The sequence below is a fragment of the Ictalurus furcatus genome, chromosome 6 (genome assembly GCF_023375685.1).
Source record: "Ictalurus furcatus strain D&B chromosome 6, Billie_1.0, whole genome shotgun sequence".
Lineage (NCBI taxonomy): Eukaryota > Metazoa > Chordata > Actinopteri > Siluriformes > Ictaluridae > Ictalurus > Ictalurus furcatus.
Genome location: NC_071260.1, coordinates 1,229,021 through 1,245,000, shown reverse-complemented (window position 1 = coordinate 1,245,000; position 15,980 = coordinate 1,229,021). Strand labels below are relative to the sequence as shown.

Below are 15,980 nucleotides of genomic sequence, written 5' to 3'. Positions count from 1 at the left end.
TCAATATTCCATCTATTATTCTATCATATCATCAATATTCCATCTATTATTCTATCAGATCATCAATATTCCATCTATTATTCTATCATATCATCAATATTCCATCTATTATTCTATCATATCATCAATATTCCATCTATTATTCTATCATATCATCAATATTCCATCTATTATTCTATCAGATCATCAATATTCCATCTATTATTCTATCATATCATCAATATTCCATCTATTATTCTATCATATCATCAATATTCCATCTATTATTCTATCAGATCATCAATATTCCATCTATTGTTCGATCAGATCATCAATATTCCATCTATTGTTCGATCAGATCATCAATATTCCATCTATTGTTCGATCAGATCATCAATATTCCATCTATTATTCTATCATATCATCAATATTCCATCTATTATTCTATCATATCATCAATATTCCATCTATTATTCTATCAGATCATCAATATTCCATCTATTATTCTATCAGATCATCAATATTCCATCTATTGTTCGATCAGATCATCAATATTCCATCTATTAGACTGGTAAAAAAAAGCATGAAGTTTGAAGAACTCTGAAATGTAAACAAACGCATTTAACATTAGATTTAAATATCTATCCAATTCATTAACTACTCCAATATACTCTCCCAACTCTAATTACTGATAATAATGGCACATGAATGTCCACATATTCAAATCGCTTAACTAATATTATAAAAAATAAAACGATGGCGAGATAAAGCTGGACATCATTATGTTCGTTATTAAACAGTCGAACAGTCTGTCTGCGCGCCGGCGTCTCGTCTTCTCTCATTTTAAATATAATAAGTTGTATAATAAGTCTGCAGATTGCGAACGTTCATATTTTTCTTGTGCGAGATGAGGTTTTTTTTTTTTTTCATACTTATAATTTCTAATGAATCAGCTCATTAATTTTAATGAAGCCGCTCAGTATCTGACCTCCGACAAGTCCACTGTATTGACTGGGGGAAGGTCGACAAAAATGTCAACCCTATTAGGCAAAGGTGGTACTAACGTTTCATGATGCGGTTCCTGCGCCATATGGCCAAAGTGGGGGGAAATCATTTCTCACACTTTGAGTGAGATGAAATATCGTACAGGAGAAAACTCGGACTAAAGAAGAATCCAGAAAAAAAAAACACCTCATGTCAGACTTTATTACTGCGTCCACAAGCACAGGGTGGAGGAGAAGAGACCGTCAGCTCCCACTGACTTACTCCATTCCAGTTAGGCTTACGTTTGTTTACTTTATATGACATTTTATTATGTTACATTATGGTACATTTTATTACATTTTTGTTACGCTATATTACATTTTGTCATGCTATGCCATTTTGTTATGTTGTGTTACATTTGATTGTTACATTTTGTTATGTTGTGTTACATTCTGTTACTACATTTAATGTCATGTTACATGTTGTTACACTAAATTACATTTTGTGATGCTATGTTACGTTTTGTTCGGTCATGATACATTTTATGACATTTTGTTGTCATGTTACATTTTCTTATGTTGTGTTAGATTTTGTTGTTATTACATTTTGTGACATTTTGTGACGCTATGTTACATTTTGTTACGCTACGTAATGTTACGTTATATTACATTATGTTTCGTATTAGTAACTGAAAAGAAGGTAAAAAATAAATTCCAGAGACAATGAAAGGTTAGTCATAGATGGTGTGCACAAAATGAAAGCTTGAAAAATAAATCAAATCCAGTGTTAACACAGTTACAACAGAGGAAAGCACAGTCCAATGTTTGTCTTTCATTTTTACTGAAAGTAAAAATGTTTTCTGTGTCTTTATTTTATTCATTTATTTTAAGTAAAATCAAGTAGAAAACTGACCCACTATCCAGCGCCACCTGCAGGTAGATACGTGAGCTCTATTTACAGTTAATAGTTGATCTGGTGATCGTATTCATTTAAATTTTTCTCCGTTTAAAAAATTCTTCTTCTTTTTTTTTTTTTTTTTACACAAAAGCCAGTGTGTGTATCACCCGTCAATCCTCATATATGTAAATGTATAAATGTGTGTGTTACCTCTCTTCTCCAGGCCTCTTCCACATGCTTCCCCCGCTCCCCTCGCTCCCTGTCGGACTGAATCCGGCACCAGCGTACACGCCTGCCATTTGTGTGTGCTCCACCTGTGAGGGGTAAACAGTCAGTCAGTCAGCCTCACCATGCTGCTTCACTCACTTATCAAACACCTCAACTGTTGCCAAAAGCTAAAATCGCTAATACTTTTTCATTTAACATGCAAATGAGGCGAGTCAAACTGTTTCACACGATTTGTGAAAGCATAAATATTCGCACAAAGACAAACATGCTCATACAGATCATACAGTGTAAATAGTCTGTGTTTGTAATTACAGCCGTGGCAGAGTTAAAAAGCTGGAAGCTGGGATTAACAGTAAAGCTGAGCAGGGCTAACGGTGATTAGCATTTGTTTCCTGGATTGCAAAAATGCAAGTCATGTAGAAATTTTTAGTTCTGAAGATTTTTGGTTCTAGTGTGGTTAATAGGGTTTAAATAGAAATTGGGTTTAAATATAAATTGAAATACATGTATATAATATCATTACACAGGAAACAAGCTTTTCAGGGATATACGACATGACATGATTGTGAAGTGGGCGGAGCTTAAAGCCTTCTTCATCGTCGCCTAGATTCAGATAATGGGGTGGAAAGAAATAGTGAAAAACATTTTTTTTTTTTAATCTTCTGTTGAGTATTGACTTTTTAAAATCACTACAGTTTAGGAGGCGGTATCTTATAGATGCAATTTCCATGCATGGATGATCATCTTGTCTCTCTGTAGTGTCCAAGTTGTATTATTTCAACATGTCCATCTGTAGAAGAGCGATGAGAAAACTTTGTTAGCTAATTAGCGAACAAGTGATAGATAAGGGATGGTTCTCAGCAGTGAGAGGAAGTGAACAAGGAAGTGTTGAAGATGCGATGAAACTGGACCGTGATTGTTGCTATGCAGTGAAAGATTGATGGCACTCACATTGTTTAAGACAGAACAAAAACATGGAAACTTAAGGAATTTCTTGAACTGGTAAACATCCAAAGAACCCTCATTGAACTTTTCTTTAAAAGTACACAATGACAAAACAAACAGCGTTGCCAAATGCTCTCAAGAGAAATAAGCTAATTCCTCCTCAAAAAGCTACAAGAAGCCACTAGATCAGTGGTCGTCAACCCTATTCCTGGAGATCTACAGTACTTTCCTGAAGACTTTAGCTCTAACCATAATCGTGCCCACCTGACCATCTAATCATTGCCTTAAGACTTACGACAATGAGGTCAGAGACTAATCTGCATATCATTTGGTTTGTCATGATCATTTGGAAATCAAAACATTTACATAAGGAATGTTCTGGAAACACAGATGGAATAACTTGCACTTATTAATGTCAATGTCTAAAACCAAGTGGACAAAAAAGTGGTCAGTGCTTGGTCACTGGTATCAGTGATGGTCAGTGCTTGGTCACTGGGAACAATGGTGGTCAGTGCTTGGTCTTTGGGAACAATGGTGGTCAGTGCTTGGTCACTGGGAACAATGGTGGTCAGTGCTTGGTCACTGGGAACAATGGTGGTCAGTGCTTGGTCACTGGGAACAATGGTGGTCAGTGCTTGGACACTGGGAACAATGGTGGTCAGTGCTTGGACACTGGGAACAAGGGTGGTCAGTGCTTGGACACTGGGAACAAGGGTGGTCAGTGCTTGGTCTTTGGGAACAATGGTGGTCAGTGCTTGGACACCGGGAACAATGGTGATCCATCAGGATTTATGCTCTGGTGATGAGTGGAGCGAATCTGCCCTCTGAACTCGTATAACCAGCAGCTGGTATGTGACCTGGAGATCCGTATCGAGTGCAGGACAGTCACTGATGTCTGCTAACATCTACACTTTTATAGTCACTGGGATCTTTTTTTTATAGAAAGACACTAATAAGGTCTAAAAAGTCGAGCAACAAACTTGCTATGTTGTCAACACTGAACAAAAACGTGTAATGTAGGTGATAGACACTCGTCAGAGGTGAGGGGAAGGTGACGTGGGAGGTGTTGGAGCCTGTAATGAAGCTGGACTTCAACTCTGTTCTGCAGAGTGTTTTTTTTCTGGTCTTCTCTATTGCTGTTATCAAACCAGCACTTATTGGGTGAATTTAGCTACCACCAGTCTGGCTCTGATCCATAGTTTAGTGTCAAAAATGTGTTTAGCACATGAAACTCCAGGCCAAAACAGAAGGTGATGTATACAGATGTATAACTATGGTTCTGCGACTGAGGCAGGCCACCAGGGTCACTCAGGCTGATGAACATGGCCAGAGAATGAATGAGACGTAGCAGGGACATTTATTAGGCCACGCCTGTAGGGTCATGACTATGAGGTGATGACTTTGCAGCAATGAAAAAAGCAAATGGGAATACTTCACTAGGCCTGAAAGAAAACACAAAAGTATGAAAGGAAGTAGAACCGTGTGTTACACTGCAGAGGTGTTGAAACCTGACCTGTAGGTGGGACACACAGGAAGTGGTTCACACTCCCTCTCCTCAAACATTGTATCGGGACACTCCTGACCCCCGTTGACTGCTCGCTGGACCACCATCCTGTAGCGTGACTGGGTGGGCGTGGTCGCGTTAGCTAGGATGAGGGGAAGAACAAGCATGGTAACCAAATTAGACATGGGTAGGAAAAACAGCACGTGTTAATCATCTAAACTCCTAGGGAAAAAATGGGTTCCTCAAAGGGATCTTCAGATGGGTTTCTAAACTTTCTAAAAGGGTTCTACATGGAATCATCTCAGAAAGGGACAAGAGAAAGGTTGCTTTAGGGGGCTAGATGGAACATTTTTCCCTAAGGCACCTAAAAGAACTTAATGAAGTATACTAAATAAACTTCAAGGTCTGTGTTCCTCTAGCAGAACTTTTAAAGGTCCTATGCAGAGCCCTGCAACAGAGAGGGTTCCAGGTTGAACACTTCAAGGGAGCTAAGATCCATTAATTATCCAATGAACCCTTAAAGAACCTTTCAGGGGTTCAGCAAATACAAAAAAGGTTTGATGTTTGACAGGTTCCAGGTATTGAGAAGAAAATAATGAGCAATAATTGGACTGTGTACCGTATCAGCGCCCAGTTAGGGGCGTGTACCGTATCAGCGCCCAGTTAGGGGCGTGTACAGTATCAGCGCCCAGTTAGGGGCGTGTACCGTATCAGCGCCCAGTTAGGGGTGTGTACCGTATCAGCGCCCAGTTAGGGCGTGTACCGTATCAGCGCCCAGTAAGGGCCGTGTACCCTATCAGCGCCCAGTAAGGGCCGTGTACCCTATCAGCGCCCAGTTAGGGGCGTGTACCGTATCAGCGCCCAGTTAGGGGAGTGTACCGTATCAGCGCCCAGTAAGGGCCGTGTACCGTATCAGCGCCCAGTAAGGGCCGTGTACCCTATCAGCGCCCAGTTAGGGCGTGTACCGTATCAGCGCCCAGTAAGGGCCGTGTACCCTATCAGCGCCCAGTTAGGGGCGTGTACCGTATCAGCGCCCAGTTAGGGGAGTGTACCGTATCAGCGCCCAGTAAGGGCCGTGTACCTTATCAGCGCCCAGTTAGGGCGTGTACCATATCAGCGCCCAGTTAGGGGCGTGTACCGTATCAGCGCCCAGTTAGGGGCGTGTACCGTATCAACGCCCAGTTAGGGGCGTGTACCGTATCAGCGCCCAGTTAGGGGCGTGTACCGTATCAGCGCCCAGTTAGGGCGTGTACCGTATCAGCGCCCAGTTAGGGGCGTGTACCGTATCAGCACCCAGTTAGGGCGTGTACCGTATCAGCGCCCAGTAAGGGCCGTGTACCCTATCAGCGCCCAGTTAGGGCGTGTACCGTATCAGCGCCCAGTAAGGGCCGTGTACCCTATCAGCGCCCAGTTAGGGGCGTGTACCGTATCAGCGCCCAGTTAGGGGAGTGTACCGTATCAGCGCCCAGTTAGGGCGTGTACCGTATCAGCGCCCAGTTAGGGGCATGTACCGTATCAGCGCCCAGTTAGGGCGTGTACCGTATCAGCGCCCAGTAAGGGCCGTGTACCCTATCAGCGCCCAGTTAGGGCGTGTACCGTATCAGCACCCAGTAAGGGCCGTGTACCCTATCAGCGCCCAGTTAGGGGCGTGTACCGTATCAGCGCCCAGTTAGGGGAGTGTACCGTATCAGCGCCCAGTAAGGGCCGTGTACCTTATCAGCGCCCAGTTAGGGGCGTGTACCGTATCAGCGCCCAGTTAGGGGCGTGTACCGTATCAGTGCCCAGTAAGGGCCATGTACCCTATCAGCGCCCAGTTAAGGGCGTGTACCGTATTAGCGCCCAGTTAGGGGCGTGTACCGTATCAGCGCCCAGTTAGGGGCGTGTACCGTATCAGCGCCCAGTTAATACACACTTTTAGAAAAGAAAAACAAAATAAAAAGTTCTTTAAGAGTTCTACTGCGAGTAGAAACCGATGATGCATGTTTTTTTCTGCATCCTAAACAGAATAATGGCTTCATTCAGCTTTCGTTACTCGCTGCTTTATTAATCAAAGGTTTGCAAGATGAGACATCGATTCAACATGACTGAAGACACAGATAGCAATGCCATCTGATGCAAAAAACAACTTTTTTTCCCTGTGTGCTGTGTCAGATTCTGAGTTTCACATCCTAAACCATGATAATGGCCTCATTTGGTAACGACGGTGAGCCTCATTACACCGTTGTAATTACTAAAGAATGTAAACAGTGCAATTAGGAGTGTGATCATGCCATCCAGGGAACCGGCAGACTCGAGCAGAGATGCTATTTACAGACATGCCGTCTGCTCTTCTGAAACAATTACATCTGCAGTCTGATTCCCAGACGCTTGACTGTTCGGTTCACGTCCCATTAAAAATCCATTTAACTTCTCAACTTTCTCCTCACAGCCTCGAATCAGACTGTTTATGGATTTTACCACGTTAACGTTCACGTAGTGTTCGGTACTTAGCAGTGCTCTGTCGCATAAATGTCTCAGGACATTTATTTCAGTTCCACAGCAATACGGCCGTAACGTTTATCCACGTTTTAATTCCAGACGTATCAAATATTTTATCGGAATATTAACAGCACGCATGGAGCAGCAGTGTGAGAGTGGAAACAAGATGCAGGTCCTGACTTACAAACAGGACGGCTGCGATCCAGATTTACATACATGTAGTTACGTTGCAATCTGGATTCTGATTGGCCAAAAGGTCTTGACTAATTTTCTATCATTGAAAAGAGTTTTCCTGTAAACATTGCAGGACGTTTATTTAACATCCATGGAAGGAGTCTCCAGTGTCAGAGCTTTGTAACAGTCAGAGGTGTAAAGCTGTAACTTCAGGAAAGAGATTTAAAAATTTTTATTTTTTTACACCAGGCTGGTGTAACTTGATAAATCCCATTCAGCGCATAGAAACGTGCGCACACACAATTTACACACATGTAAATGAAGCCCCTGGTCTTGTTTGAGTGAAAATGAGTGCACAGGAGCCAAGATGGCCGCCGAGTGAACAGACTTTATTAAAAAAGACTTTATAAGCTAATTTCAGTCAGGCAGCCAGGAATGGACAATCAGTGCTCAGCCAAATGCACTGTAGTGGATTTATATAAGTGAGAGATATATATGTGTGTGTGTGTGTGTGTGTGTGTGTGTGTGTGTGTGTACCAGGTAGGCAGGTGTTAGGGCAGGCTGTCCATTCACTGAACAGAGTCACCACACAGTCCCTCTTACACGGTAACGCACACGACTGCACGGAGTCTGGTCTCGCTGAGTCAGGACACCTGCAAAACACACACACACACACACACACACACACACACACACACACACAGAGAAAAGGGAAATGTTAAACATTTGTTGGAGATAAGTATATGTAAATAATTATTATTTCACCTTTGACCATACTTTATTTTAATGAATGATTTAGACAGGTTTTACATTCGATTACTACGAGAGAGAGAGAGAGCGAGAGAGAGAGAGAGAGAGATACAGAAAGAGACAACGGGATAAAGAGATAGATAGATAGACAGAGAATGATAGAGTGCTAAATGCGGCATTATTGGGAATACGATGGACAGATGTATGGGTGGATGGACAGAAGGATGAAAGTCAATAAGATGTTTCTTCCCCCTTATAAACAGAGAGAAAGGACGCATGGCTCAGCCTCTCAATCTCTGATCCACATCCTGAAGAAGATGGAGATGAAATGGCGCACCTCTCCCTCAGGAACGAGGGAAGAAAGCGAGTGAGGGAGGAGGAGAAAGAGTTTTGACAGAAGCTGATGTGAAGCGCTGCAGTCAGCCGCTACGCTGAGATCCTGACACTCACGCCTGCAGCTGCTGTGTGCCAATAACACACAAACACTTTGATTTGAGTGTGTGTGTGTGTGTGTGTGTGTGTGTGTGTCCTCGGGGAGACGGGAGAGATGCAGCAGGAGAGAAATTGCCAGAGGCTTTATTAAGCTGTGTGGGGAGTCTCTGAGGGACCACGAGGCCTTCATGGATCATTTCACACTTATACACACACTTATCGCACACACGAGCACACACAGAATGTGTGTACTGTTCCAGCAGAAGCTCATCACTGCCAAACTGACAGGTGTTATTTTCCCTGCAAATTTGCAGCTTCGACTCTAAACTCCGCACTTTCTCGCATTTACAGCTTTGTGTAAAGTTACCGAGACTGAAAAGAACTTCTAAACCCGCTTTCTCACGAAGAACCGGCGCCACACGACCATCGACTCGTTTCAAACACACATCCAGGAAGGATTTTCTTCACCTGTGCGAAGGGAAATAATAAATAAATAAATAAATAAATAAATACATAAATAACTCCGCACCTGCAGGGGGCAGTAGAGATTTCTGGATCCCTTACAGTTCCTTATCATTTCTATAGTAACCGCTCATTCACAGGGACGCGGATTAAACAAACAAAACGTGTGTGATTGTTGATCTGTAAGGGGATGTTTATTTACTATTCATGGAAGGAGTCTCCAGTGTCAGTGCTTTGTAACAGTAAATCGCATGATGTTCACTTTAAAAACTGTAATCAGTGACAAATCTCTGTGGTATAAGAGGAATAAAACACTTAGGGACATGTGCTAAATACGTATCTAAATAAATGACTAATTATACACGTATGCATATATATTTTAGTGTATTGCTGTTTTTACTCTATCATTTTATGACAGTCATCGACTCATCCAATATTATGTCAAATTAAAATAGCAGCCTAAATGACCTGATATTAGATTTTGTGTGAGCAAAGTTGTTAAAAAATAAATATAAAGAGCCCGACAGAGCCCAGAGGAAGTGTAACCGCCACCCCCGCACCCCCCCCCCCCCGCCCCCCGCCCCCACCGTGTGTGCGGCGATGGACAGAGCGGTGAGAGGAGTGAGAACGTCTCTGGATGAATTCCACCTGCTCGTAAAGCCACCTCATGAGCGCGTCAGTAATGTATTAAAGCGAGAGCGGATTAGAAACAGATCAGACTGCTGCATTATTTATGAGTCTAATTCCTCGACGCCCGACACGATGTATTATCTCCATAATTCAGCAGGATTTCATTTTACACAAAGCACCCAGTCCAATATGGAGGACAGGGACGTGACGGGACGAGACAGCTGTGCAGTCAGAACATCATTCTCACTTACACTCACTTCCTCCAGCTGTTTTACTTCAATCACATTAATCATAACTTCATTATAAATCTAATTAATTACAAGTCTAATTAACAACAACAACAACAACAATGATAATAATAATGAGAAGAAAAAGAAGAACACGAGAAGATGAAAAATTAGAAGAAAGATAATAAAGAAGAAAAAGAAGGAGAAGAAGAGAAAGATAAGTAGAAGAAAATAAGAACAAAGAAGAAGAAGAACGATAAGAAGAATATGATAAAGAACAGAGAAGAAAAAGAAGAAGGACAACAAAGATACGAAGAAGAAGAAAAAGAAGTATGAAGAGAAGAAGAAAGATAAAAAGAAGAAGAAGTACGCGCTACTGTTTACGATCAAAAGATTTAGAGTTTTTAATCTTTGAAATTTTAAATTCAGGAATTTATAGCCACATCATATACATTTAATACACATCTTAAAATTTTGGTTCTTCTTCCGTCCATCCTTCTGGTCTTTCTTTCTTCAGTGCATTTTTATTAATTTATTTATTCATGTCGTATTCTTTTTTCCCTCATTCTCATTAAAGGGAGTTTATCTTTATACACTTTATTTATACTTTCATTCAATTTCTATTTGAATTCTTTTTAAATAACTCTTTGTACAGAACCGTTTTGGGATTTTTTTTGTTTGTTTGTTTGTTTATTTAAAATACAACTTACAAACAATTAGATTTCGGTTGTGCATTCCAATCAGTCAAATGAAACACTGGAACTGGAGGAAACACTATCTATCTGGCAACCCTGACTAGTGTTTATAAATATGGACCAAAAGCGCGGCACTAGTGGCGTGGCGTTTCTCTTAATTAATTGTCCCCGAGCATGAGCACAGGGTTTCATGGTGTTTAATTCGATCGGTCTGAGTAATGTTGTAATAAACATGCCAGTCGTGTTGCAGTGAAACACACACTCGGCAGGGGACGGAGGACAGGAGGGTTAAATGCACCCCGCAGTGATGACGGAGGACATGGGTACCGTTTTGCGGTGACGGCTCCTCCATTCATCTTCATGCAGGTGACTTTGCGTGTCTGAAGCCCCGCTGAGCAGCTCCACGTGTCATTGCTAACGTCGCTCCTGTTCAGAGAGGCGGAGGGATCGGGGATGCACGGACCCCACGGAGACGCTCCCCAATAAAACACCACACAGGGATTATCGTTACAGGATCTCCACTCCTCCAGAGACGGGGCAGGAGGACACGATTTACCCCCTGAGAGAGAAACGTGATTTTAGCATACAGACACAGATAGACATTTGCGTGCACGCGAGACATAACTGATGAATTTAATAACAAAATTGTGCGGAATGGAACATTTAAAATATCGTGATGCCAAAAAAAGACGCTGATGGTCCAGAAGACATACTGCTAAACTGGAGTTGAACCTGGAACTGAAATGGACTTTAACTAAAAGGAATTTCAATCTAAAATATGAAACTAAACACTGTGAAACATGGTGGCGGCAGCACCGTAAAGAGCATCACACATGGTGTCTTGGTTGTTTCTCCTCGAGGCAGAGTCACAGTAGTGCTTCCATTTATCAAGGATTTACTTCCAAACCCTGATAGAACATAACCAAACCCTGACTGATACTTTTCCAGGACTTTGTTCTGGACATGTTTTGATAGCTCCTTGATCTTCATGATGCTGTTTGGTTTAGATATGATCTCTAACAAACTCTGGGTTCTTCCAGGAACAGGAGTATTTAGGTATATTGAGATCATGTGACACAAGTCGACTCTATTCAGCTAATTATGTGACTCAGAACTAGACCAGCGAGTGAATACTCAAGAGAAATCTCAAATCTTACCTTGTCTTTTTTTAAAGTAAAATAATATTGCAAACTATACTGATTTTCCTCCACGTCAATATTATGGGCTGTTTTGTATAGATTTGTGACGTAAAATCCCAATGAAGTCCATTTGCAGTGTCAGACTGTAACTACAAACTGAGGAAAAGTAGAAACATTAATGTTTTTATTAATGCTTTTTATAACTACTTAGCCTGCTAATGTTAGCATAGCGGTTGAAACCTTGTTTTTTTTTCGACTTTAACACGAGCTCCACTCGTGAAGAATCAGGACGTGTTTTTATCAGTGACGAGGACAGAAACATGATGCGGCTGATGAAACGTGCACGAGTACACTTTGTTCAGGGATAAACTCTGTAATTCTATCACAGAGGCTGCAGAACCCGGCGATGTGCAGCGCTGGATTAGCGCCTTGATTTATTTCTGTCCTTTTTTCTGTAATTAAAAGTGATTCCAAATGCCATGTGCCCTTGGAGTCAAGGACGCTGTATTGACATTCAGTTTCAGCACACGGTGCGCTAAGTGGCCCAGAACGCGCCATAATGAATCCGGCACAGATCGGCCGAATATTAATAAGGGATTGTCTAACTAATAAGACTCAGCGGACTGTGCCTTGTGTGTGTGTGTGTGTGTGCGTGGAGGGGACAAATTTCCATATCTCAGCACTAAGGGATCAATGGGAGAGACGTGTGTGTGTGTGTGTGTGTGTATTCATGTGTGTGAACTGCAGACTGATATGCTTTATGATTAATTATACAGTTGCTGAACATAGGGGACCGGGAACATAGGGGACCGGGATCATATCGGACTGGGATCATAGGGGACCAGGATCATATTGGACCGGGATCATAGGGGACCGGGAACATAGGGGACCCGGAACATAGGGGACCGGGATCATATCGGACTGGGAACATAGGGGACCGGGATCATATCGGACCGGGATCATAGGGGACCGGGAACATAGGGGACCGGGAACATAGGGGACCCGGAACATAGGGGACCGGGATCATATCGGACTGGGAACATAGGGGACCGGGATCATATCGGACCGGGATCATAGGGGACTGGGAACATAGGGGACCGGGAACATAGGGCTTTAGGGAAATGGTGATGTAGGAACACAGGAATATGTGTTACCATTAAGGATGACTAAATAACATTTATTCTCCTTGCTTAGCCTGATTTCAGCACATATGCTAGGTAGCTAATGCTACCATGGAGACAGTTTCACAGTGTAAAGACAGAAAGAGTAAGTAGATGGTTTCTATGGTAACAATAAATGACAGTTAATGTAGCATTACCTTTTTGAAACAACTCTTATAATTCCTTCATACTTCTGATTGTGTGTGTGTGTGTGTGTGTGTGTGTGTGTTACCTTCCCCAGGTAAAGCGAGTACGGTGCGTGAGCGACTCTGCCTGCCCTCTGTGTTCTTCTTGGCACAGGACTGAGAACATTCAGACCAATGAGACCAGGAGCTGATCACACAGTCACCGGGACAGGCCACCTCACAGGCTACCTTCACAGGGGGCGGAGTTTCCTCACAAAGCCCCGCCTCCACACCCACACCTGTAAGAGTAGAGTTTTACAGTCAGGTCCAGAAGTCAGAGTGCACCATGGGAAAAGTGATGTCATTTTATCACTTACACTGTAATTACCCACATATTATTTTCATATATTTGTAATAATGCATAATTTTAAAATAAATAATGTGAAAATAAACACATCAGGACACATGCGGAAAAGTTACAAATGTTACAAAAGTGCCAGAAAACCATGAGGAAAAAAACCACGATTGTTTAATCCCACACTAACACACAACTTATGCATATTCATTAAAACTAATTCGTATGTTAATGAAGTGACGGATCAGCTGTATTAATGGCCTCCACACTGCCTACTACTTCTGACCTGAGAGACTTTATTTAATCAGAACTTTATTTATTAACACATCATCTACATTTACACTTCTTCCCAACTGATCATGATCACACTTCGCTCCAGATTTAAAACTCTTACTATTATAATTGCATGTAGAAAGCGTGTCCCGGGGCAGTCTGCGTGATGAGCTACAGCCTGCAGTACACTGAACGTTCCGTTGAGACGCATCAAGTTATTAACACGTATTTACAATAAACTGCAAGGGAAAGAAAGGAAGGAAGGAAGGAAGGAAGGAAGGAAGATCTGTGATATCACACAGCGATATCGCTCACTCTGATGTTCTAAAGCCAGAAAGGAATTTCAACTCCCTGAGTAAAGAACCCTTGAGGAACAAGAAGTGTACAGTAAGTATGATCTTTCTCTTCATTTAATATGGAGAGAAAGATCAGGTAGAATGACAGAGAAGAAGAAGAAAAATCCCTTCAGGGGAGTACGTGAACGAGAGACAGAGGAGAAAGAGGTAAAGCGCAACAGAAGAAAAGGACTCCTGCGTTTTAAACATCAGAGAGAGAACGAGGGAGAGGTAAGATAAAGAGGAGAGCGAGGAGAGGAACAAGAGAGAGCGCGCGAGAGAGAGAGACTTACAGGAACATCATATCAAAACTCAAGCGGAGAGGAAAAGATAGTAAGATCGAAAGAAAGAAAGACTTTAAAAGTTCTTTGATTGTCCATCATGGAAGGCAGGGTTGTTTAGTGGTTAGCATGTTTGTCTCACACCTCCAGGGTCGGGGGTTCGATTCCCACCGTGGCCCTGTGTGTGTGGAGTTTGCATGTTCTCCCCGTGCTGCGGGGGTTTCCTCCGGGTACTCCGGTTTCCTCCCCCAGTCCAAAGACATGCATGGTAGGCTGATCGGCATGTCCAAATTGTCCCCTCAGGGTGTCCCCCACCTTGTTCCCCAAGTCCCCTGGGATAGACTCCAGGCTCCCCGCGACCCTGTGTAGGATAAGCAGCACAGAAAATGGTTGGATGAATAGATGACGGTCCATCTGAGGCCATCCTTATCCCTGTGTGGTACTCATCGCATTACCACTGAGATCACTGTATTAAAACTCTCAGTTTTGGCCTCACTAAGCCGTTTATTGCTTGCAAGGAGAAACGATTCTGGATGAAATGAGTCACAGATATAAGAACAATCTGTGCAAACTGTTCATAAAGTCTCTATCGCCTGGAGGGAGTCTGAAACAAGCGGAAAACTTCAGGGACAAAGAGTGAGGAACTTAAATTGCTCTTCAATTGGCTTTAACAAAAGCAGGCTAAAAGTAGTGATTCTCACAGCAGCGAGGAAATCACAAGGCTCCTCCTTCTCCACACAGCATAGCCGCAGGTCATGCATTAAGCAGCGCGTCATACTTCTCCGAATCCTTTCAGTTTCTACACAATGGAAATAAATGGAGTAGTTGATAATGAGGGGATGAAGGTGCATTTGGCCCAGAGAGGAACATGTAGCATGCAGATTGCAAAAATTAACCTTAACAACCGGTCTGATGGGTGAAAAAAACACCAAAAAATACAACAACAGAAAAAGAGAGAAAAAAGGCTCCATTTAGAGGACAAAAGAATCTCCCCGGCTCGCCGGTGTTAAAAACGTGTGAAATACGTATTAATGTTCTCCGTGTCCGTCGCAGTCTTGCCGGTTTCCACACCGAACACTACGACCTTTCCATATAATACATTATAGAGCGAGTTCCTGCGACAAAGAGGGGAAAAGAGGAGAAGTGAAAAATCTTTACTTCTGTGTAAAGCTTGAGTAATCATACCATCCTGTCAGATGAACTTCATAATAAAGGAGAAAAAGAGCACTAAATCAAAAAGTAAGCGGCAGAGCCATGGGAGACTTCCCTTCTTTCTTTCTTTCCTTCCTTCCTTCCTTCGGATTTTAGTGCAAACAAACAAACAAACAAATATTCTCAAAAACTCTGCCATCATTAAATAAATGGAGTTTATAATTCTTTGTACGTTGGTAATGACTGTAAAGCTTGCTATAAACTCTAATAATGCCTCAGAAAGCTGGAATAATGCACTATAAGTCATTCTTAGTTTAAATAAATAAATATCCTTAACATTAACGTCATTATAAACGGGCATATAATTCTTTCCAAGTTGTTTACTGAGCACTGTTATAAACTCTAATAATGCCTTATAAAGCTGGAATAATGTGCTATGTGTAATTCCCTGATAATGTAGGACTTATTTATCCTTAATTAATTTATTCCTTTATTTATTCTTATCCTGCTCCTGATGGTTTTTGCAGTCTGTACATCCCTGCAATAACTTCTATTTAAATCTGTGACTGTAAATAAATAAATAAATAAATACACATTCAATTATTACCTTTAAAAGAGAGAGATAGAGAGAGAGAGAGTGAGAGAGAGAGAGAGAGAGAGAGAGAGAGATGGAGAGAGAAACTGGTGACATGTATAATGTAAGTGAGAACAGACTCGTACATGTTTCGTGGACGCTTTACAACTTTAAATGTAACTATAAATGCATAAAAAGTCA

The 15,980-nt window shown here is 42.0% G+C and overlaps 1 protein-coding gene across 1 annotated transcript in view; it reads right to left on the bottom strand.

The window, feature by feature from the left end:
* thsd7ba (thrombospondin, type I, domain containing 7Ba) overlaps nucleotides 1–15,980 on the bottom strand; it is a 154,395-nt gene that overhangs the window by 59,256 nt on the left and 79,159 nt on the right. The window contains exons 11-15 of the mRNA XM_053627859.1: nucleotides 12,917–13,108; nucleotides 10,713–10,944; nucleotides 7,727–7,842; nucleotides 4,547–4,679; nucleotides 2,071–2,174 (exon numbers count right to left, since the gene is read on the bottom strand). Coding sequence (XP_053483834.1) covers nucleotides 2,071–2,174; nucleotides 4,547–4,679; nucleotides 7,727–7,842; nucleotides 10,713–10,944; nucleotides 12,917–13,108 — 777 coding nt within the window. The remainder of the gene's footprint in view (nucleotides 1–2,070; nucleotides 2,175–4,546; nucleotides 4,680–7,726; nucleotides 7,843–10,712; nucleotides 10,945–12,916; nucleotides 13,109–15,980) is intronic.